Source organism: Lytechinus variegatus, chromosome 12, assembly GCF_018143015.1.
Source record: "Lytechinus variegatus isolate NC3 chromosome 12, Lvar_3.0, whole genome shotgun sequence".
NCBI lineage: Eukaryota > Metazoa > Echinodermata > Echinoidea > Temnopleuroida > Toxopneustidae > Lytechinus > Lytechinus variegatus.
Genome location: NC_054751.1, coordinates 29,413,186 through 29,439,310, shown reverse-complemented (window position 1 = coordinate 29,439,310; position 26,125 = coordinate 29,413,186). Strand labels below are relative to the sequence as shown.

General features: G+C 35.0%; 1 protein-coding gene across 1 annotated transcript in view; it reads left to right on the top strand.

Moving 5' to 3' along the window:
• Positions 1 to 11,222, top strand: part of LOC121425163 (armadillo-like helical domain-containing protein 3) — a 39,574-nt gene extending 28,352 nt beyond the window's left edge. Inside the window, exons 19-26 of the mRNA XM_041621164.1 lie at positions 620 to 680; positions 2,040 to 2,128; positions 3,141 to 3,223; positions 3,837 to 3,963; positions 4,433 to 4,508; positions 9,324 to 9,399; positions 10,172 to 10,288; positions 10,883 to 11,222. Coding sequence (XP_041477098.1) covers positions 620 to 680; positions 2,040 to 2,128; positions 3,141 to 3,223; positions 3,837 to 3,963; positions 4,433 to 4,508; positions 9,324 to 9,399; positions 10,172 to 10,288; positions 10,883 to 10,975 — 722 coding nt within the window. The 3' untranslated portion in view covers positions 10,976 to 11,222. The remainder of the gene's footprint in view (positions 1 to 619; positions 681 to 2,039; positions 2,129 to 3,140; positions 3,224 to 3,836; positions 3,964 to 4,432; positions 4,509 to 9,323; positions 9,400 to 10,171; positions 10,289 to 10,882) is intronic.
• Positions 11,223 to 26,125: the final 14,903 nt, after the last annotated feature.

Below are 26,125 nucleotides of genomic sequence, written 5' to 3'. Positions count from 1 at the left end.
ATTCAGCCCATTTTGCAATGATGTCATCAACCGTGCAATTTTGGATCCAGTCATCGTGCAATTTTGGATCCATACGATTTTGTCCATTGCACTCGCGCATTGAGACTGCAGCTCATGCACCAGCAGTGCACATGTTGTAATGACGTAACAATCAATAGACCGAACTTGCACTGGATGAGCATGTTTTGCATCGAAATTCATGAATTTATATGAATGTTTTTTTCATCCATGCAATGGACAGAATACTTCATTCGGTGAAAGATATGAAATAATGATCCATTCAACTCAGCTATGCCTCGTTGAATGGATCATTTTATCTTTCACCTCATGAAGTATTCTGTCCATTGCACTCATAAACAGTCATTATTTGTATTATGAAACATTCAGGATAACATCTCTTTTCCACATCAGAAATCTATCAATGATTAGTGATTACATTATGGAGTATGAGCTGTGTTGTATACACGCAACCCCTTCCCCCACACCCCTTTATTCTGATCTAACAGAGGAGTTTCCCATAGGCACTCGACCTGGAAATAGCTCAGAGTTCTCGATATTTCAGTTCTTTTAGTTTCTTCTTCACTAAAAACTTTATTTCCTTATTGTTCTTGTCTTTTAGATTTGACTGTTGAGTTCATCCTTAGTCACATGATGAGAAACTTGCCGCAAGAGTTATATTTGTAAGTATTTACAACTTGAGAAATTTATCCTTAAGAATCATGCAGCTTTGGTGTGCATTTATTCCTGTTTTGTCTTTCCATTGGTGTTATTATCTGTACATGTGATTTGAAAACATGTAGTTCACCCTGACGTAAATTGGTTTAATTGAAGCAGAAAAGTAACAGAAACAACTTTTCTTATATTTGATAGAAAATAGCAACCTACTATTTCTGGAGGGTATCACAGACCCATCTCTTTTATGAAATTACCCTCCTGTGAAATTGTTTGATACATATCAATGACAAGTGTATTCATGGGGGCCGTTTCATAAAGCTGTTCGTAAGTTAAGAGCGACTTTAAGAACGACTGGTGAACCTTTCTTACGTGCTAAATAATCACCAATGAACATTAATGGTGAATATAATTTACCATGAGAAAGGATCACCAGTCGTTCTCAAAATCGCTCTTAACTTATGAACAGCTTTATGAAAAACCCACCAGGGCCCCATCTTACAGAGTTACGATTGATCCAATCAATCATAACTCTATGGAAATCCATCAGTGTCATAATTTTTTTTTCTACGGGAAATTTGCACAATGTCCTTTGTAAGCAAAGAGAATTGAAAAAAAACAATGAATGCATGAAAATACATCGTAGTAAAAAATATTTCGAACAAACTTGCACAAGAGATGTTGTTGACGTTGCTGGCCGTCCATAGTTGTGATTGATGGATCAATCACAACTCTTTGAAAGACGGGGCCCAGATTGGAGGTTGATGTATGGACACTGTCTTTCTCAAAGCTAGCATAGAGGGCATATGATTCCAATCTCAAATCCAGTGCCGATCCCTCCATAGAGGAGGGGAGATGAGGGATTATCACTGGGATAGGGATTATGAGTCAGGAGGCCCTCTATGTTAGCTTTGGGAAAGAGAGCTTCCATACATCGAGGTACAATATGGACTATGACAAGTGTCGCAGTGGACTTTTCTTGAAGTCGGCTTTTGTCATAGTTGTCATTTAAGGGGAATGAACTGTGTGTGGTCTCTCACTGACTGTGTGTTATGAATACATAGTCTTAAAATATACGTTTTCAAATATCTAGTAATACTACAGAGAATAAATTGACCTATTTGTATAGAGAAACTAAAATGTTATGAGAAAAAAGTAATTGTTTTGCTACTTGGTAACATAATTATTGCGGTATAAATGTTTTGAGTAATTAATTAGCATGTTATCATTCAAGTGGGTCTACATTACGAGACTACACTAGCATTATGGGTCAGGAAACTGGCCAGGTATGAGTAGTTGAGGACTCGAGATGCTGCTATTGGTTCATATCTGCTTTAACATTCTCTCCTATTTATCTTTTCTTGTAGAAAATGTCTAGGTGTGATTCATAGAGTGTTGTGCTATCAGAAGAAATGCAGAGTGAGATTACAATATTCATGGATCAGTATCTGGACAGGTAAAATTACAATAAATTGATTTAATTATTTTGATATATTTTATTAATACCATTATTCATTATTTTCATTCAGTGGTACATATATAAACATTATCCAGTAGCATAGGCTGAAGGGTTGAATGAATGAGGAATGATATGGTTACAAAGCACATAGATAAAACTATAAGTATAGTATACAAACTTCTAATGGTTTAATTGTATACATGTATTGAATGTTGAACTTGGAAGATACATTATATGACAAGGAATGTAATAGAAAGAAAAGCACAAACAAATGGAGAGAGTTAGAGCAAGAATATATCATACACCAACTTCTAAATTTTCGAAAAATGAAGGTGGAGTGTTGTGGCCTAGTGGATAAGTCTTCTGACTTTGAAACAGAGGGTTGTGGGTTTGAATCCCAGCCATGGCGTAATTTCCTTCAGCAAGAAATTTATCCACATCGTGCTGCACTCGACCCAGGTGAGGTGAATGGGTACCCGGCAGGATTAATTCCTTGAATGTATGAGCGCTGAAATGCAGCTCGAGATAAAGCCGGGGTAACAATAATAATGTGCCTCGGAATAGAATATTTCTAGATAGATGGCGCTATATAAATGCCTATTGTTATTATTATTATCATTATTATTATTAAGGTTCCCTTACATGTTTCACAACATTTATTTAAGTTTTTACTTTTGAAAGTGAATAGTTGGATGACATAGCCTTTCTTTACTTTGAAAAAAAATGATACACACATCTATTGAGGTTTGCATGTTTTTGATCTTTGAAATATGTCGGTTGTCTTGTTTATCTGTATTTTTTTTAATGATGAATATTATAAATGTAAATTAATGAAATTTGTAAGTAAAACATTTATTTTGTTCAAACTATTTAATGAGTCTACTTCTGGATAATGCAGCTGAATATATATTTTAAAATCCCATCTTTAAAAATCCCATCTTTTAAAATATGAATATTCATACATCTTACACCACCAATAACCAGTCTATTTTTTTATATTTCTTTTCAGCATTGATCAGTCTGCTCAAATATATTTTGGCCAGTGAATCTGTGTTACTGCCATCCAACAACATCTTTGAATTGGCTTGCAAGGTAAGTTAATACTCAAAATCACAATTCAAAATTGTCATCACCTTTTTACACCTTTTAAAAAAAATTTTGAGTACTTCTTTAAATTCCACTGTTTTAAATATTTTCAATAGGAATCTCAGCATATCATCACATTTTTCACAATCTTCATTTTTAAGTGGAAGATGAGCCAATACAAATATTACAATGATATGTGGCAGACATCTTTCATTTTTGTGGCAGACTTCTATAATTTCAACTCATTGTGGTCATATTTTGAATGTTAGGCATCTGTAGGCCATCCTTTGTAGTTGATCAGGGTTTTTTTTCACATGATACTCCTCCTTAATATCACAAAATTGGTTTAAATGTCCACAAAAATTGTTTTGACCACTCTCCCAGCCAGGCTTTGCTATTAATATAGTGTGAAGTCTTAATTATGTATTTCCCAATGACCTTCGACCTCTGACCTGTAGGTTTTTAACCTGATAATTACTTGTAACTACATCTTATTGCATTCAGCAAACTGATTTCACCAACTGTATTCGGAACTCTTTTGTATGCATCAAGTATCTGATACCAAGTATTTCATATAAAATTAAAATCTTACCCTCTTGAACTTTGACCTCTGACCTAGGTGGTGAACCTGTTCAACCTGTTTATCACCTATGGAGATACCTTCTTGCCCTCAGCAAACTGCTACGATCAACTCTACTATGAACTCATCCGTATGCATCAAGTATTTGACAACATCTACCATATGGGTGAGAAATTATGGTCATGTTCACATAGCTTTACTCTACTAAGGGTGTGTTTCAAAATTTAAACGGCAACATGAATCATGATTGAAAACGTGATTACAAAATGCAGATATAATATAAAGAGTGTGTCCAGTTTCCTCCATTCCCGGTCATAAAAGTAAACGTCTTTTGATTCAAAGGAAAATAATCAGCTTTCAAGCGGTGAATATGCATTGAAGTTTACTATGTAGCTTTTTTAAATTTCCTATTTGTTAATTTTACATTTAGCTCCAGGCTGAGTCTTTAAAGCAGTGGTCTGACTCTTGATTATCTGTTTATGCAGTTGTTTATAATCTCATTGTGCATTCCTGTTAATAAGTAATCAAGAAATAATGTGAATTATTAATAAAACAGCAACAGGAATGTAAATTAATTTTCCAAATTTGAAGGTGAAATCTGTTATATATTTTGTTGATGTAATTTCTCTCCACAGCTAGAAGACATGTGACCAACAATGGCCAGTACAAAGACTCCGCCAATAAGCTTGCTAATAACATTGTCAATATCAGGTAAGAAATTACATATCATTGCAAAATATATTCTCTAAAAATATGTTCTCAAAATATGTTCTTAAAATATATTTTCAAAATATATTTTCTAAGTATATTCTATAAATATATTTTTTTACTTATATTCTCAAAGTATATTCTAAGAATATATTTTCAAATCACATTCTCAAAATATGTTCTCAAGTGTATAGTCTTAAAACATATTATCAAACTATGTTCTCGAAATGTTCTCTAACTATATTCTCAAAATATGTTCTCCAAATAGATTTCAAAATATATTTTCTTGAAACGTATTCTCAAAATGTATTTTCTTAAAACATATTCTCAAAATATATTTTCTTAAAACATATTCTCAAAATATATTTTCAAAATATATTTTCTTGAGGTATATTCTCAAAATATATTTTCTTAAAACATATTCTCAAAATATATTTTCAAAATATATTTTCTTGAGGTATATTCTCAAAATATATTTTCTTAAAACATATTCTCATAATATATTCTCAAAATGTATTTTCAAAATTTACTTACAAAATGTATTCTCAAAATGTATACTCAAAATATATTCTCAAATAATATCCTCAAAATAAATTCTCAAAATGGGCAATTTCGTGAGGTGGGCATGCCTGACTCCCTAAATGTGTGGCCATCCTGAAATGCTTTGTCTCTATTCTCTCATTCAGATAAAAGGCGTAAAGCTTTACAGTTATTACTATGGCTTGAGCAGTTCATGGCTTGAAATAAAGAGTAGAAAATTGGGGATTGAACAAACAATCAGGGGCCTGTAACACAAAGCTTAGCAATGATCATAAAACATTTTTCTATGATTAATTGCATTGACTACAATGAACAATCAATCATGAAAACTAAAGTGTATGATTAATCGCTAACCATTGTGTTCCAGGTTGCATTGTTTTAGGGAATTGCCTAAATCTAATTTACTCTGTATGTGAAACTATTTTGTTTTAAATATGTGATATTGATGTGAGAGTTTGATTATGATTAGTTGTATACCTAATATGCTTTTCACACTGCACTTTTTGTCCTAAATTGGTGGGGCTAAGGGGGGGTCTTAGCCCCACCAATTTCCCGGGGTTAAGCTTGCTTTGCTTGCTTGTTTGCTTGTTTTATTTCCGTATCTAAAATAAGAAATACAAAGTACATATACATATAACATGAGATGATGAGGTCAATGTTGAAATACAAGAATAAAAAGGTAAGGCAATAAAATTAATTATACGGCTGGTAATCCATTTTCAGCTGCAATAATGCATTGCTGCTGGTCTTCCATGGAGCCAGTTTACTTGCAATATTATGATTACCATAATGAAAAGGAAGTTGACCTTCAGACATAAAAGTGAACTCATTAAAAAAAAGAAAAAATAAAACATAACCTACACTTCCCCCCCCCCCCTCCCACCCTCCCCCGGTACAAATCAGTGATTTAGTTTCATTTAGCACAGATATATTTCAAAAATGTATTTTTAAAAGAATTAAAAGTGGTGACATTACGCACGAACAAAGGGATTCTGTTGAATTCAGAGGCAGCTCGGTAAGAGAAAGATCTTTTACAACTATTGGTTCTAGGTCTGGGTAAACATATGTTATTTCATTTCTAAGAGGGTAAGGAGTAGCTTTTGTACGAAACATACTTTTCATATATTCAGTGGACATGTTGTTACTAATCTTATACATGAATAATATCAAGTGAGTATACTTTCTCTTTTGAATAGTGTCCCAACCCAGAATAGAATGAATTTGAGAGGTTGAAGTGTGTGAATAGGGGTCAATTTTCAAAATTATTCTTCCAGCTCTATTTTGAATTTTTTTAAGTTGGTCAAGAAGAGATTTGTTAGCCGATTGATAGATAATGTCATCATAATCAAAATGAGGTAAAATTATTGAGTTATATATTAACTTTAATTCTGACAAATTTACAAAATGCTTTAGCCGTGCAATATAACTAATCATTCTCCCCAGTTTTTTACATAAATAATTTACGTGACCATCCCACTTCATGTTTTCATCCACAAAGACACCTAGATACTAAAAATTTTTCACTTGAGTCAGTAAATGACAATCAATTTTTAGTTGTAAATGTTGTGACCTTTTAAGCATTTTAGGCATTCAAATCAACATGCTTACGGTTTTATCATAGTTTATTTTCAAATTATTCATCTTCATCCATGCAGATAAACTTTCAAGTTCCTTATTAAGGACGCGTTCAATAACTCTAACATCTTTATGTGAGAAATATATGACTGTGTCGTCAGCATATAGGTGTACAGTGGACTCTTTAAATACAGAAATTATATCATCGATGAATAAAATGAACAGTAAGGGTCCAAGGAGAGATCCCTGGGGTACTCCCTTAAAAATGACCCTTTCTTCTGATAAAATTCCTTTAATGGATGTACGAATTCTTCTTTTAGTCAAATAACTTTTGAACCAATGCAATTCATTTACAGATATACCAATATTTTTAAGTTTGGATAAGAGACTTGCATGATCGACTAGGTCAAAAGCCTTTTGAAGGTCTATAAAAATAGCCCCTGTATACTGCCCATTGTCCATACTATGAAACCAGTCATCCGTTACCTTAGCGAGAGCAGTAATGGTTGAGTGCTTCGGACGGAATCCAGATTGAAAGGCAGAAAGTAAAGAATGACTTTGAATATAACGAAGCAATTGCTTCTGCACAATTTTTTCCATTAATTTAGACACACAGGGTAGAATCGATATCGGTCTATAGTTGTTCAATTCAAACTTATCACCTTTCTTGTGAATAGGAACAATTTTGGCTACTTTCCATTTCTCAGGTACAACACCATCATATAAAGATTTATTTATCAAGAAAGTAACAGGTTCAACTAAAACTGAGATTGATTCTTTGATTATATATACTGAAATACCATCTAGACCAACAGACTTTGTATTCTTCAAATTATGAACCTCTTTTAAGACATCGCTTTCAGAGACAGGCGATAATCAAAAATTTTCATGGAGAGTGGACGCTACATGATCGTGGTGTACAGTTGACTCACCAGCAATTTCTAAGGCCACATTAGCAAAGTGATTGTTAAAACCATTAGCCACTTCCTCTGACATTACTTTTGGAAAAGTGCTATTAGACGAGTTGTTTTTGCCCATAACAGATTTTAACATTTTCCAAGAGTCATTTCTATTTGTCACATTTGATAATTTGTCACAATAATATCTACGTTTTGATTTGCAGATGACAAAAGTGACCTTATTTTTCAGAGTTTTATACAATTTCCATAAATCATTATCGTTTTTAGTTTTGGCCTTTCTTTTAGCTTTATCTCTTTCTTTCATTAAAGACAAGATCTCATTATTCATCCAAGGAGAAGATTTTTTACGAATGCGCTTAGATTTTAAGGGCATATGTTTATTAACTTCTAATAGCATTATTTCCCACTTATTGACAGCGTCATTGATATCATCAAAATCTTTTATTTTCCTCCAATTTTGATTACGAAGGTCATTTCTGAAAGACTCTAAATCAACATTATTGGATTTTCTATACCTTATATAAGTTTCACAAGACGAGAACTTTTGTTTGGATTTCCATATAAAATAACTAATGTAATGATCACTCATCCCATTACATAACACACCATGAGCTTTCACTTTATCCATGTTATTAGTTAACATGTGGTCAACAAGTGTAGAAGATGAATCTGTCACTCTGGTACATGAAGAGTCATTTATAAATTTTAGCGAATATACAGTATTAATTTGGTAAAAGATCTTGGTGTTTCCATAAAGTGGTTTTTTCGTAATATCACAGTTAATATCACCCATGACAATAATGTCACAATCAAAACTACAAGCAAATTCTAAAAATTGTTCATATTGATGAAATACCTCAATTCTACTATTAGGTGGCCTGTACCAATTAAAGAATAATAACGGTTTAGTGTTTCTTAAGTGGATCCGTAAACATATTGCCTCTAACCCAGAAAGAGAATTATGATTAATCAACTCAACATGCAAAGATTCGTGCATATAAACTGCCACCCTGCCTCCATTCCTATCACGGTCCGCACGAATGATAGAGTAATGAGGTATTTCAACTTCACTATCTAAAATGCTTAGCCCACTCCGTTTTCACACTACATTTTAGCAAAGTGGGCTAGCACGGTAAATAGTACGGTACTATCTGGCCCTGCAAAAAAAGCAGGGTTAGCCGGCTTATTGTGGTGCTAGCACCACAATTGCGGTGCTAAGAGATGCAGTGTGAAAATGAAACAGGGCTAAGGAAAGTGGGGCTAAGCATTAACCAATCACATATGTCGAATTGCATGTTAATCACGCTCTGTATGGTAAAATCATCAGTATTCATGTGCTGAGGGATAGTCCGGGGTTAAGGCATTAACCACAGTTGAGCAGATAGTATGGGGTTAAGAAAGACACTGTGAATCGAAAAAAAGATAATATGGGGTTAAGGATAGTCCGGGGTTAAGGATAGTATGGGGTTAAGGAAATGCAGTGTGAAAAGCATATAAGAGACATTTTCCTCCGATTTATTCCATACAAAGTTAGAGCCTGAAGCCCACCCTCTATGTTGAGATGTTTCTGAGAAATTTGAAACCAAGCTAACTCTTAGATATTGAAAATATGATTTTTGCAACTTTATATTTCATAATGCTATTTTAATATGAAAATCCTTCTCATATCTTTTTTGCCTGTGATCTAATCAGGTATTTGTCCTAGCACACTAAATCTTGTACATGTGGAGTACATAATTAATTATTAATCATTGTTTTCTGTGTTTATGTCCCCCCCCTGCAGAGCTATTATCAATCATTTCACACCTAAGATTGATTCCTGGGCAGCCAGTCAGACCACAGCGCTTACAGAGGAACAGGTAAGAACCATTAAACCCTTTCTTGTCGATTGCGTTTATCTACATTTGCCCCTCTCCACCCAGGTGTAGTAAATGGGAACCCGGTAGGAAGGAATTCTCTGAATGCTTGATGCGCTCGATCAGGGTAGCCATCCTAAAGCTGGGGTAATAGTATGCAGCGCTTAGAAACATTTGTATTAAGCGCTATATAAATATTGCATGTTATTATTCTTATTAATTGACAAGTTGTCATTATGGGCTTTTTGATAGGCCCATAAACTAATATAGAGGGCTGCAACATATTGAATCCACTGTGCATGCTCTCCCACGCCCACTATCAAAAGCAGCATTCTCATGTCATCCGATATCAGGGATGACGTGCATGAGTGCACTTTTTTTCACATTGACACATTTTCCCCATGGCTGTATCCTTCATCCTCGACTTCTTTTTGTCCACTGGATGTAATTCAGTTTGTGAACATGCTTGAAATAAAAACAGAACCAGGTGCGTGTTTCATAAAGCTGTTCATAACTTAAGAGCAACTTTAAGAACGACTGGTGAACCTTTTTATGTGCTAAAAATCACCAATTACCATATAATGGTGAACATCATTTACCACAAGAAAGGATCACCAGTCGTTCTTAAATTAGCTGTTAACTTACCAACAGCTATATGAAATGCCCCCCGATTAAATCCTAATTTGTGAAATTTGGCCATATTGCAATCGATGGGTCCATGTATAAATAGAAACGTCTTTTATAATATCGTGTCCTTTGTTCTCTTCTGTCTCAGGTTCTTAGCATCGTGAAGAACAACTACGACACGCTAACTCTGAAGCTGCAGGACAGCTTGGATCAGTTTGAACGCTATGCAGAGAAACCAAAAGAATCGGCTTTCTTCACACAATTGGTAAGTCATGCATGGTGGATGGTCCAACTTCCCACTTCAGCTTCACCAATTGTCATTGATAATGAGTTTACTCTCCGAATACATGGAAATCTGTATTCTTTGTAATCTGACTCCTGGGGGCTGTTTCACAAAGATTTAAAGTGACTTAGAGTCGCACTTAATGTCCCAGTTGCACATGGTATATAAGGCATCACCGCATTGGTCAAATCTAGCTGAGGGCGCGCACTACTGGTTTGGTTCCTAAGAAAGTGGTACCAGTTGTTAATAAACTTACGAACAGCTATATGAAACACACACCAGGTCCCTTTGACACAAAGATTAGCGATCAATCACTAATTTGAAAGAACAATTTTGATTGGTTCCTAGTCGGTCTACTGAGCAAAATGTGCATGCAACAATAATCTTGATAGGCCGATTTCAATTAGCGATTTATCACAAATCTATGTGTTTTGGGACCCTGGCCACTATGCATATGCAATGATGATCTTGATTGTTCATTGCAAGCCCTTGTGTCGTGTGTACATAGCCCAGTCGACACTACTCTGATGCTTCTTGATCTAATTTAATTCTTTTTATGATTTCTTTTTGTTGCAGGTGCGATCATTGGTGGTCAACTTCCGGGTCAACTCTGGTGTGGGCAACCTCGAGCAGAAGAGCGTTCTTCAAGAGTTTTCGACCATACAGTGACGGTGATGGATACCATGCTCTGGACCCTTTGCTGCCTGTCCTTCTGATACCGTAGGGCCTCTGCAGAATGTCTCCATTCTGATCTCTCGGCTGCTGTGATCCTTGCCTCTGCCCATGACCCCCATTCGTCCTGGTCTCCTCCTGCTTGCACAGGGCTTCAAGAGACTCGTTTTAGATAGGGAGAGGTGGAGAGACAGGAGAGAGAGAAAAAGAGAGGGGGTGAAGAAGAGTTGAAAGGGGAGGAGATTGCAAGAAAAGAAAAGAATGCTGAGAATGAGGAGATACCTTGGCAGGAGGAGGTTGAGAAGAAAATGATGCGAGGAAGAGAAGTAGAAGTATGATATTTTGATAATCATGTGCAATGTATGAATAAGGAATCTTTAAAATGGTATTCACTGAACTAATAATGGCTTTTTTTTCAATATTCTCTGTCAACCCTTTGACACTTTAATGTGCCAGTTGTTTATGTCTTTGCCAGTTGAGCTCTCCTTTGATTTTATGAAGCTGTGGCAGTATGTATCATTAATGGCCGTCTGCATGAAAGAGTTTGCCTGTAATATTTTTGCTGTCATCTCTCTCATAGGCTTGATGTTTAAATGTGCCAGCCTTCAAGCATTGGACAGCTTATTAGTTCCCCTTTGCTTTTAACGAGCAGTGACAATGTGCATGAAAGAGTTCTCCTGTAAGGCATGTGTGGTGCATTACCCCTAAAATGTGGCATTCCTCAAGAGAATGGCAGTCATTGACTTTTATTTGTGGCAGTAACGGTAGCTGGCAACTTGATGGGGATACTTGATTGCTGAGAAAGCATGAATGCTTGTAAGCAAGCAAGCAGAAGACTGAAGGCTTAAGGTCCTCTCCAAGGGACCTGGTATTGAGAAAAAATTTCTTACCAGAAGGTACGAGTGTACCAAGTGAACCTGAGTCACCGGAATCCGAAAAAACCCCACTCAAGGTTCTCTTTGTTATATTTCCACGTGCAAATCTCTTGGAGGCTTTACCTTCAAGCATTGCCTCCCTCGATATGTCAAGAGATCTGCTCTGCCAATATGGGGATAGCAGTGTCAGTAATTGTGGCTGGCAATGTTATGAGCAATGGTCTTATCGGTCCTATTTCTACATATAAGTCTCTCAAAGTATTAACCTCAAAATGCCAAGAGATCTGCTCTGCTAACATTGGGATAACAATGTCAGTAATAGCAGCTGGTAATGTTTTCAGCAATGTATTTTCCAGTCATAGTTCTATATGTAAGTCTCTCAGAGGCTTTGTAAACTGAACTGACATCAATATTTCAAGAGATCTGCTTAAATAGCTTTATATCAATGGCTGTAATACTCTGTAGTGGGTGTAACTTATACAAGAGATTTCCTAGAAACAATTCAAACCTGACTTAAATAATCACAGGCCAGTGTTTACTTTGCGAGTTGAGAACAGTTCTCCTAGAGCTCTTTCACAGCCATTTCCTCTTATAGTGTGCTACCATCACTTTTCGTTGCATGAAGCATATCAGCAAATCAATTGTCAATTTTCAAGTAATTGATTTGGGGACCCTAGATTTGCAATTGATCCGATTGGTCCTTTGGCAAGGCGTCAATCCACACTTTGCCACTCTCACCCAGGTGCTAATTGGGTACTGGTAGAAAACAACTGTTATTGGTTTAGCGAGGGTGCTCCTACCAGGCTGCTAAAAAGCTATGAATCTAGTGACCTGGTGATAATGTGAAGCGCTTTGAGCAGTTGTAGATGTATATCGCGCTATATAAAAGCAAATTATTATTATTATCATGAATTTCTTGCTACAACCCAATGGCCCGTATTCTGAACTCGGGTTTAACTTAGACACGGTCTAACTCTGTGCTTATATAATGGGGAGCCAAAATATTAAAGAAAAATTATATTTTATATTTTTTATGTTTACTATTTTGATTTCTGTTACTTTCATATTGAGGAAATATACTTCAAATTCATTAATCATTTCCAGACAATTATGAACAATTTGGGTGTCATATGAGGTGATAAATTGGATATGTACAGTTATGGATTTGTGCCCCATTGGCTCTCCATACTTATACCACAACTTTAAACCAGGGTTTAATTTAAACCTGACTTCAGAATAAGGGCCACTATGTCTAGTAAGTTCATGCACAGTGTGCTGTAACCAAGCGTTGTAAAGTTATGAAATTGAGGCTGAAAATGGAGAATGTTTGAAAATAGCCAACACAGAAAAGCACACGAAGGCACACATATTTCTTAGAAAATGGCCTTTCAGTTTCATCAGCTTGCCATGCTTACTTGCTGATTACAGAACAATTACTCATATTATAGAGAATCAGTTAAAGGAAAATGAATCCATTGGAACAAGATACCTTGTGTTGAAACAGAAAAATGAAAGAAACAGATCAACAAAAGTTTGAGAAAAATCAGACAAATAATGAGAAAGTTATGAGCATTTGAATATTGCAATCACTAATGCTAATGAGATAGCAAATTGGCAATGCGACAAAGATGTGTGATGTCACTTGTGAACAACTCTCCCCATTACTTCAGTATATATTTCACTTGAATTGCCTCTTATCACATCTATCCATAACTCATACTGTTCTTTCTACATGAGGGCATGTAATACATATTTTTTAAGAATACATCACTATGGAAGCTTAAAAGTGCCACCGAGATGTTGAGATAATTATCTCGGGAAGTCGACATCTTGATAGCAAAAGATAAGATGACGAGATCCCAGATCTCATCATGTCGACATCTTTTAGAAGAGATGATGAGATGACAAGATCCCGAATCTCATCATGTCAACATCTTTTAGAAGAGATGATGAGATGACAAGATCCCGGATCTGATCATGTCAACATCTTTAAGAAGAGATGATGAGATGACAAGATCCTGGATCTCATCATGTCAACATCTTTAAGAAGAGATGATGAGATGACAAGATCCCGGATCTCATCATGTTGACATCTTGTAGAAGAGATGATGAGATGACAAGATCCTGGATCTCATCATGTCAACATCTTTAAGAAGAGATGATGAGATGACAAGATCCCGGATCTCATCATGTTGACATCTTGTAGAAGAGATGATTAGATGACATGATCATGGATCGAAGATCTTGTCATCTGACCATTTCTTCTAAAAGATGTCGACATGACGAGATCCGGAATCTTGTCATCTCATCATCTCTTCTAAAAGATGTCAACATGATGATATCCGGGATCTTGTCATCTCATCTCTTCTAAAAGATGTTGACATGATGAGATCCGGGATCTTGTCATCTCATCATCTCTTCTAAAAGATGTTGACATGATGAGATCCGGGATCTTGTCATCTCAACATCTCTTCTAAAAGATGTCAACATGATGAGATCCGGGATCTTGTCATCTCATCATCTCTTCCAAAAGATGTTGACATGATGAGATCTGGGATCTTGTCATCTCATCATCTCTTCTACAAGATGTCAACATGATGAGATCTGGGATCTCGTCATCTTATCTTTTGCTATCAAGATGTCGACTTCCCGAGATAATTATCTCAACATCTCGGTGGCACTTTTAAGCTTCCATACATCATGGATAGAGAGTTTGTATCATCATAAGAAAAAGGAAAAAAAGAGACATTGGAGGGTATTTTATAGTCCACCAAAGGGAAAGTTGTTTATCAGTGACATCACACATCCTTGTCGCATTGCCAATGGGAGGATTTCCATAGCATTATTGATTGCAATATTCAAATGCTCATAACTTTCTCATTATTTGTCCGATTTTTCTCAAACTTTCTTTATTCTTATTCTTTGATTTTTCTGTTTCTACACAAGCCTATTTGTTCCAAAGTTTTCATACCCCTTTAATAGTTTTTTTAAAATATATTTTACAACATACAGTCACTTAGGTGTCAATATTGTTAGATTGTGTTCGTTTTTATTTGGTGATAATTGTCACAGCTGCATTTTTTTTTACTTCAGATTTAGCATTACATGGAGTATTTACACTCCTGTTATTCAATCTCTGTCCATCTGAACTTCTTTTTAGTTAAAGATATGTAATTGCTGGGCTGTTGAAATCTTGTATCTCAAAATTGATTTTAAAAATAGGTGAGCTTAAAAGCATAACTTTTATTAATATAACAATGGCATCAATCTGCATAAAGTTCTATTTATCTGGGGGGGGGGGGGATATTATGTAATAATACAAAGTGCCACCCCCCCTAATGAATAAAAAGTGCGAGTGGATCTACGCCGATGAGTTGTATCAAAGGTTGCAACTTGCTCAAAAGTTAGTGAACCCACCAGAAAATGAACAGATTTTAAGTGTTCAAGTTCTGCCATGTTTTAGATATATAATTGTGAAGTAAGGTGAGAGAATATTACATTCAATAATGTTAGTTTCTCTGGACATGCCAAACATTGTAATGTTGTTGTCCACACTCAGCATGAAGGAGTGTTTTTTAGCTCATTCAGCCCGAAGGGCAAGATGAGCTTATTTATGCCGTGGCGTGGCGTCTGTCGTCCGTCCACAATTTAAAAATGCTACTACTTTGCCATTTCAAGTCCGATTTCAATTCTGTTTGCTTTATATGATAGCACATTCAAAACTTCTACACAGAATTCTGAAATTCATTAAATATGCTAATTTATTCATATTTTCAAAATTTCACATAAAATGCTTTTTCTTCTTTATTTGTTGACCGATTTTGATTTTTTGCTTCCATCTGGTATAGCTTCATGAGGTTCACCAATCTTGTACACAGAATTTGAAATTTTGACAAGAACAATTTTTATGCTAATTTATGCGACATTTATTCAGAAATCACAGAAAATGCCTCTTCTTTATTTGTTGACAGATTTTGGTATTTTTTCTTCCATCCGGTAGAACTTCATGAGGCCCACCCAATTTCTACACAGAATTTTGAAAATTTTCAGTAGAAAATTATTTATGCTAATTTATGCAAAATGTATTCATAGATCACAGAAAATTCCTCTTTATTTATTGACAGATTTTGATTTTTTTCTTCCATCTGGTAGAGCTGCATGAGGTTCACCAAACTTGTACACAAAATTTTGAAATTTTGTCTGGAAAATTATATATTCTAATTTATGAAAAATTTATTCATAAATCAAAAAAAAAAAATTCTTCTTCATTTGTTGATCAATTTCAGTTTTGTTTGCTTTATATGATAGCTCGAGGTGGTGATACAAAATTTAAACATAGAATTTTGAAACTCATTGAAGCTGCTATTTATTCATATATTTTCAAAACTCACAAAATTGCTTACTTATTTGTTGATTTTGGTTATTTTGTTCCATCTGAGAGCTACATTAGGTTCACCAAGGTTCTACACAGAGTTAAGAAACTTTGACTAGATAATAATTAATACTTAATTCATATGAAATTTATTCATAGATCACAAAAAATGTTTCTGTGTCATTTCTTCATCAATTTCAATTCTATATCCTCAATTTATGTCACCAATATAATTCACTACAGTGTCAACTGGGCTGAAATTAAATTGTGTTAAATTGTGTTGCGAGATGCCTGATGAGCTCCACATCATTGATGTGCTAGTTTGTGGTTGGGGTTCACTAACTTTAGCACGACCGTATAAAGTAATTAAAGGACTCTTCAGGTATGTTTTCATCATTGCCATATTTCTAAAATAGAGCCTTTTCTGAGTTGCAGTCAAAATTTCTGAACTTTTAAATATTACAATAGGTTTTTAATGCCCAGCGACAATTAGGACAATTAGTTTGGCAGCATAATTTGAAACTTTGTGAATAACTCGAGAGCAAACATTTCATTGAAAGATTTTCTTTGGTTAAATAATATATTTTGGCTGCATAATGAGAATATGACTAGTTTGATGACATGATTTTTTTAAATTATGATAAATACCAAGTTATCACAGATCTTGTAGTCAACTTGATATATCTCCAAAATGAGAGATTTTAGACTTTGTTAGTACCGGTGCACCTGGCTCTTCATGAACCGTTCAAGCACCTTGTCGAAATGTCTTTTGCGCGTCTTTTTGCAGGAATCCCATTGTCAAGGCACCTTTCATAGCGGCTTTCCTGCGTTCTCCATTTTTTTTTTCTCTGTGATGAAGTATGAGAATTGTACCATGTTTACATACGGCTTTTTCTATTTCTTAATTTTTTTTTCAAATTATGATAAATACCAAGTTATCACAGATCTTATAGTCAACTTGATATATCTCCCAAATGAGAGATTCTGGATTTTGTTAGTACCGGTGCACCTGCCTCTTCATGAACCATTCAAGCACCTTGTCAAAATGTCTTTGGCGCGTCTTTTTGCAGGAATCCCATTGTCAAGGCACCTTTCATAGCGGCTTTCCTGCATTCTCCATTTTTTTTCTCTATGATGAAGTATGAGAATTGTACCGTGTTTACACACGGCTCGGCTTGAGTGTTGAACCCTCAAGCAGGGTCAAACGCTGCGTGCAAAGAGGGCAACTGTGATCGCATTTATACTGAAACAAAAAATGAGAGTCCGACACAGCCTGCGGATCACAAACGGAAGTAGAATAGATGTCACAAGTTGATGCCGTGTTTGACATAGGTCATACATGCTCAACACGTCTTTCTGTTTACTTAAGAAAAAATAGGCGAGTCTGACTTTGCAGATCAAAACAGCTGTGGTCAACACGGCTCGCGGATCACACCGATCGCGTTTACACAGCATAAAATTGCCGTGTTGAGCACGACTTGCATGTCGAACCCCAAAGTCGACGAGTCACTGTGTAAACACGGTATACGTGGGGAAAGGAAGCTTGCAGAATGTCCATGGCTTCAACTTTTGACAAATTACCTTAGTATGGTACTTTAGAAGAATCAATCTCTAACCTTTGTATAAATAAAGCAAAATATAAATTCTCACTGTTTTTTTTGAAAAAAAAAACTCTTTTTACGCACAATAGATCAAATTTGGAAAGATTTTTCTGCATATTTTTTGTATTTTCTTACTTTCTTCAATCGTTTTCAGGAGGGCTACAAAGAGCTGATAATGAGCAGCAAAAAAAAAAAGAATGAAGAAAGAAGAAGCCCTTGGATGTACAACTTACCACCGAGCTGATTCTTCTAACTGTGACAGGAAGAAACTAAAATAATTTTGCAATATGCATGTTCCATGATAATGTCCACATTGTATTAGACATTTACTTGCAAAATGTGAATGTGAGTTTGGGTGGTTGGTAAAAATGAGAATTGTCATATGCGCACAATGAGAGTGAGACTATTCTTTAATATTTTTTTTTCATCATCAAAAATTGAATGGTATTTTATGTAAAAAAAAATTTCCACGATCAGTAAAACACATTTACTATCTAGTGATATTGAGAACTTATATTTCATTTGTACTATGAATCTTTGGTTTGTAAAATTGCTGGTCAGTCTTATTTAATGATACATATGTAGGACATGAGGAATGATTTTTACCAATCTGTTTTAACAGTATATTCAACCTTGGAACAGTAATTTAAATTTCTTTAATTTATTTTTAGGATATACAAGGAAAGCTCTTGATCGAGAGTTTGTGCCATATTCTTTGAGCAAGAACCATGCTCAGTGCCTCTCCCAACAACTTTCCACCATTCCTCATTACTTTGTCTATGTTAAAATGGGAGGATTAGAAAGTAAAAGACGCTGAGTGTGATTCTTGCTGAAAGAAATGCCTCTGACATTTGCTAAGATGCCTCATTGTATATTCTATGGAGTATACAAAGATTATAATGGTTACATCCCATGGGGATTTAGATTTTAATTTCTAGATATTTCAATTGCAATATATTAATTTAATATCTTCAGCTGCCCTCTGGCAAATAACAACTCTGTTTACAATCTGTTTAAAATTTAGATTAAATCTCATTGAATAAAGTTCATGATCTTCATGAATATTCATGATCATTATATTGCCATATTGTTTTTCGTATACTGTAACACTCCACAAAGAAGGTAGAGAGATGGGGGGGTAGGGGCTGTGGTGGTGGGGGGTGGTAAAAAGGAAGGTAGGGGACAGTAGAAGAAACAAGGAATGCTCAATATCGGATTTGGAGATGGAATAGACTGGAGGGGAGTCGAAGGAGATTAATTAGTAGGTTTCCCCTCATCCATAAGGAAGGAAGAATAGAATAAAGAAAGAAAGAAAGAAGAAAAAGACAGGAAGAAAGACAAAAGAAAGGAAGAAAAGGAAAAAGGGAAGAAAAGAGTCGAAGAATGAGGATCGTTCCCTCACCCCTACTCCAACTCAATTTTTTGGTCTACAAAGTTACCACCACCCCAACCCCCCCCAAAAAAAGAGAGACAGGCAAAAAGAAATAAGAAAGGAAAGGAATGGCTGAAAGGGGGATATTAAAAGGTATTCAACCCCCCCCCCCCAGGATTTCTTACCAGAAAAAAATGACTAGCAAAAAAAAAGAAGAAAAAACGTCTTCAGGTTCAAAAGAGGGGCACACGTCTGTTTTCATTGCATTTTTACATTAAAATTATTAATTTGGCATCTCAACGGGGGGGGGGGGGGCACGTCCCCTGGATCAGTTGTGACTCGTTTGGGTGGGGTGTGCAGGGATACGTCCCCTGCATGAGTTGTGACCACTGAACTCTTAGTGGAGAGATCAGTGGTTGTGACTCGTCAGGGGGGGGGGGGGTTCGTTTGTTATGCAATCATGTGAATGGACAGTTTAGAATTTATAAGATATTTCATCCGGGTTATCAACGAAATTTATTTGTTATTTTGTAAGTGACGATGCTACTCTATGGAACTATAACCACTAAATAAATAAATGAATAAATAAACAAAAAATAAATGTATTAATAAGTACATTTTTTATTATGCAGCGCACAGGCAACCCATAAAGATTATTGATTATTTGCCACCCTCTACCCGGATAAATCCATAAGAGCGGTGCATTAGCCCGAGGGTACATTAGCAATCATGATTAGCGAAATTATAACCAACCTATTCGTATTCCCCTTGAATTTCCTCCAGTGTCAGTCATTATGTGCACTGGATAAAAGTCGTTTCTTAGTAGCCATGTGCATAATTGAACATTTAAAAGCCATGATGCGAATTTAATCACGCTTAATGGAGTTGCGAGGATCATAATCGCTTTATAGCACAAATAATTGAGTATTTCCGTGACTTTTATATAGTGCTGAGTTGATAAACATTCATATCGTAAATGGAAAAAAATCTTATAAAGAAAAAAAACTTTCATGGCGATACTTTATAGAGGATTTCTTATTTCTATTTCCTGCCTAAGAAGTCTGTACATTGTTTGCGGCTATTATTTGTCCTGATTTCTTTTCTTGTTCCTCACTTTTTTTCAATCACCCCTCAGTTTTATCGCGATTCATCATGCACTTCCGCAACTCTCTTTTCCGTCTTTATTTTGCGTCAAAGAGAACCTTGCCGCGCCCAACTTTCTTTTCAAGAAAAATCCGTGATAAAAAAATGAGAGGTAAATAAAAGAAAAGTCATTTAGCAAGAGTTATTGGTGCTCTATGGCATTGAGAATTAATATCGGTAGACCTGTCGCTCGTGTGTAGTTTACTAAAATGTGACTGTTTTCCCTGCAGTAATTTAAATGGCTTTCAATTTCCAGCTTTCTTTGAAATTGGTGCGTGTTTTAACAGTTCTTTGTGAACTATAGAACACGCACGAGAGCTATATAGGAGTGTTTAATAGTACATTAATTGGTTTATATCAGGTTTTAAAGTTCAATGATTGATCAATCAAGTCGAATATTGAATAAACGGAGTGCGTGTCGTTTTCAGATATCCATGTGAAAGCGCTGATTCCTTTATTCATTAAAGCTATAGGTGCGCTGATGGCGTCAAGATGAAAACGGCACCAAATAAATAGTTCAAATTTACCGATTTAATAATAACAAACATATAAGGCCAAATTTCATATCGCCCCCTCCCCCTCTACCCACCCACCTACCTATCATTTTAGCCGCAATATGGTAGTTTCTGGTGACTGGAGTAAATTTGTTTCCTTGCCCCCCCAAAAAAAAAAAGTTAAAGGTCTAGTACACCCCAGAAAATTTTTGATTTGAATAAATAGAGAAAAATCAAATTACCAAAACAGTGAGAATTTCATCAAAATTGGATGTAAATAAGAAAGTTATGACATTTAAAGTTTTGCTTATTTTTCACAGAACAGTGATATGCACAACTCAAATGAGACAGTCGATGATGTCCCTCACTCACTATTTCTTTTGTTTTTTTATTGTTCGAATTATACAATACTTATTTTTTTATAGATTTAACAATAACGACCAACTTGACTGAATCATATAGTATTAAACAATGCTCATTCTACATGTTCAGGGAGGAATTAATAGTTGTTTTACTTGACAATGAGGAGAAAAAAAATATTCCCTATTTCATATGATAAAATGCAAAAGAAATAGTGAGTGGATGACGTCATCAGTCTCCTTATTTGCATATACCTTGTCCAGGATGTGTATATAACTGTTTTGTGAAATTAAGTCTAACTTTAAAATGTCATAACTTTCTTATTTTACATCTGATTTTGATGAAATTTTCAGTATTATGCTAATTGGATTATTCTATTCTTATTCAATTTCATCATTTTGTTGGGGTGGACTTGTCATTTAAACTAAATAGAACGATTTCTGCCGTCCCCCACCCAGGAGATCAAATCCGACGATTCTTACTTACAAAATACACTCTAGTATTTGCCTTGATTTATACATCATGGACAACTTCGATTTTGTATCTATATGACTGGCAGTGACTGTCCAAACTTGTAATAAATAGGACATTTTAGATTATTATTCGGCGAGGGCCCTTGGTTGAACTTCTGATATTAAAAAAAAACATAATTAAGTCCACACATTAATATTAATAATGAATATCATGTGGATAAAATGCCTTGCTCACGGGCATAAGTGCCGTGCCGGGAATCGAACCCCCGATCCTCGGATCTCCAATCCGAACTCGACCACGGCACCTCCACTACTTTTAATATTTGAACTCCATCACTCATCCCACCTCAAGCAAGGGTTTACGTCGACAATATTTCTGCCTTTAAGCAGATACGAACCAATAGCGCTATCTCGAGTCGTGAACTACTCATACCTGACCAGTTTCCTGACCCATAATTGTAGTCTAGTATTATAGACCCACTTGAATGATAACATGCTAATTGGACTATTCGATACATTTATACCACAACAATTATGTTACCAAGTAGCAAAACAATTACTTTTCCTCTCAAAACATTTTAGTTTCTCTATACAAATACAATTATAGGTCAATTTATTCTCTGTAGTATTAGTAGATGTCTGAAAACGTATATTTTAAGACTACGTATTCATAACACACAGTCAAGAGACCATACATAGTTCACTTCCATTTAAATACTCAGTTTTCGAGATCTCGTACGATTTTCATGATTTAATGGACATTTATTGTACAGTGTAACATAGCACGTGAGGAAGTTGAATACAACCGAGTGATGAATCTCTCAAAAGTGAAGATATAAAAAGAACACTTTAATTGGCTGGAATATAATTTGACAGACATTTCCCATTTTCATTTGTTTCATGCAGTCTTTTGAAATCTTAGAGGAGAATCATATTTCCCCGCCCACTCGAATTAAAATGAAAAGAGAGTAGGCATACATTATAATCTCATTGATCTTTTTGCTCTTACACAAATGATAGGCAAACATACTCGGGTGAAGTCTTCATCATCCAAAATTTTGATCATAATCATCCAAAATTTTGATCATAATTTTAGCGGCCTGAAGAACATGACATTAGTGACGTTGCCAAAATAAGTACAAGTGATTATTATTTGTATCTACTTGCATTGGTTTTAAGTCTACCATTAATGAATACAAGATCAAACGTCATTATAAACACTTTGATGAAGACAAATTTATAACAATCTGTAACTGATGCATGGCAGGAATTGAAGGTTGGATTTATCAATATTTGTAATAAGTATGCTCCTATTAAGACAATACGCGTAACGAATATTATTTCATTGGATTACACAATATATTGTAAAGATGATTTATGAAAGAGATTGCTAAGAAATTAAATATTTACAGTATTCAAATGAAATTAATAGAGAATTATGATAAATCGCATAAAAAACACATTGGAAAATATTGCAAAAGGTTACAAATAAAAAAAACTCAGAAAATGTTGACTGCAATGTTATGATTATTTAATATAGGCAAAAAAATATCTAAGGGTTTTGATAATTCATATATTCTACATTGGAAACACCCTAAATGTGTTCACACTTTTGAAGTTGAACAAATGAAATCTTTAAAAAAAAATAAGTTGTCTTGATTACTAGCAGTCATCTCGACATATTGGATTTCGATACCAAATTACTAAGACTTGCTGCTCCATATTATATGAATCTCTATGCGAGTCTCGAGACAGGTAAAATACCTTGTGATTGGAAAATTGCCCACACTACCGCTGTATACAAGTGCAAGGGGAACAAAGATGTTATTACAAACTACTGTATCGCCCTATATCTGTTTAATGCCATGTATCTGAAATGATAAAAGGGATTTTCAATGGTAATTGATAAAGAAAAAGATGATTGTAGATCAATATGCATGCCTTTATACGGTAATTGATGAATTTCACGAGGCTCTTAGCAATAAAGAATTAACTGCTTCATAATGTTCTTGACATTGAAATGTCTCGACTGTCTTAATCACGATTTACTCTTGTTTAAGCTTGAAAAATATGGTATTTATGACAAAAAATTAAACCGATTTTGTATGACTGTATTACTGAAAGAAACCAACATGTTTGTTCAAAATGAAAACTCTTCTACAAATGAATTATCAGTAAAGGTACCACAGGGCGGTGTACTTGCTCCTGTTCTATTTTTATCATTTGTTAACTATATATCATAAAGTCTTGGTATTGTTGTATGTTCTGTTTATGCTGATGATGTAGTTATCTATGCTACTGGTGATGATATACAGAATGTTACTCTAAATCTACGAAATACGGTAAACACGCTAGACAACTGATTGGTATCAGAGACATCATTTTAGTTAAATGTTAGTAAAACGGAGACAATGCTGATTTCTACTCAGTCATAAGAATGTCTTTATAAGTATTGATTATGAACTCAAAGAGCAAGTTCATTCTTTCAGGTATTTGGGTATTATCATACACGAAAATTTAAAGTGGAATGATTACTTAAGCCATTTATGTAAATCAGCTGCTTACAAGATTTACAACCTTGGTAAATTAGCAAAGTTTTTAAACAAAACTTTACTTAATACTTTATACATATTGTTTAGACAATCATGTCTTGATTACGGTGTCTCAGTATAGGGCAACTGCCCCAACAAACTGAAGAAATTACCCTCTTGAGACTTCAAAAAAGAGGGGCTCATCATGTAACCACTATGACTATGGTACCAGTGCAGGTCTCCACTTAATGACCAAATTTTCCTGACAAACCATTAATGATCGCCGTGATTACTTTCTATCAACCTTATAATGTACCAGTGTGTTCAGGGTCTTGCCCCATCCCCGTTATTATTGTAATGAAATAGAAATGTATTTCGACAGGCATGCATGGATTAAATACTCGTAACACTAACTCCCTTATTATAATGTTGGACCACGAAAACCAAATATTCAGCTGTTTTGTCAAACGTTTAATATGCCGTTGCCAAAGTATGAAACAAATTACCCATAAATTTCCGAAATGCTCCATCCTTAGATGTCTTTAAGTTTCTATACAAAATATCTGAATGTAAGTAATATTTATCCAATCCCTGAACTTTTATTATTTCTGGAATTTACGTCACAATTTTTTATCAGTTTATGATTACTCACAACTGTCAAGCCCTACTTGTTTTTTGCTATTTTTTATAAGGCTATGGGCCTATTTAATTATTTAACCATTAATAGTGTTTCCACTCTTTTGCAGGCGCGGATCCAGGAGGGGGCCGAGCCGGCCCCGGCCCCCCTATTTTTTGACAACCTGCAGAAAAGTGTTCTCTTTATCTTGATAGAAACTACGAAAAGCAGGAAGGAAATTAAGAAAGAGCTATTATACCAATGATGTGTAATTAACAGCCTCGTAACGACCGGCCCGACCCCGAAAGGAAACAAGAAAAAGATGAGGGGAAGAATTGGAAAATAGACTTTATATAAAGAATTTTCGCTCGCGCATCGCGCTCGCATTGCCTGTGTAATGAATCCCATTTAAGAGGATTAAATGGCACTTTATATATCCAGTTCTGAAATCAATTTGCACACAATATTTTAGCTCACACATCAAGCTTTCATTATTTTTTTTGATTTACACAAATTGTTATATCAAAATTTTCATACCTATCCTGTCGAAATGCTCCTGTATCATGTCAGTATATCAAAAAATTAAGCTCGTGCTTCGCGCTTGCATTTAATTGCTGAGACACACAAGCTTGTTCTTTAATTTTAAATAAAAACGCGCTTAGACCGTCCAGTTTTCAGGTCGGAATATCACTCTCATTATTTAATTGGTGATACTTGTATCACTAAAACAGTCCTAATTGAGTCTCTTAATTTTCACGTTTCGGCATTGTTTAGTTGGATACTTATCTTTGTTCATGATTATAAAAACTGCTCAGAATCTTCAGTTCTAAGGACATAAAATATCAAAGAATATTTCGCTCGCGCTTCGCGCTCGCATTATATATTATGACCACATGAGATACCTTATCTTGTTTATAACAATAAAAACCAACATATATTCAAAACTTCAGTCTTTAGTTAGGACTACCCCCTGAAAAAACAACAAAAATAGAATTATTGCGGCCAATCGAGAAAAATGTTGCTGAAAATATTTTTCGCCCCCCCCCCTATTTGCGAAAGCTGGATCCGCCCCTGTTTTGTATTACATTGATATTTTTTAAGGTCTTATCCTCTTATAATAATTACTATTTATTATGTTTTAATGCACCAGGGTAAGATCTGATCTTGTGAACAGTCCTGTTTAAATATGTGTGCATAAAAAATAGATGAATAAATAAATAAATATAAGAGTAAATAAATAACAATTATACTTACATTATACACAAAATGATAGAATTCTGTGCAATACTCAAATGAGAAATATCTGCTAT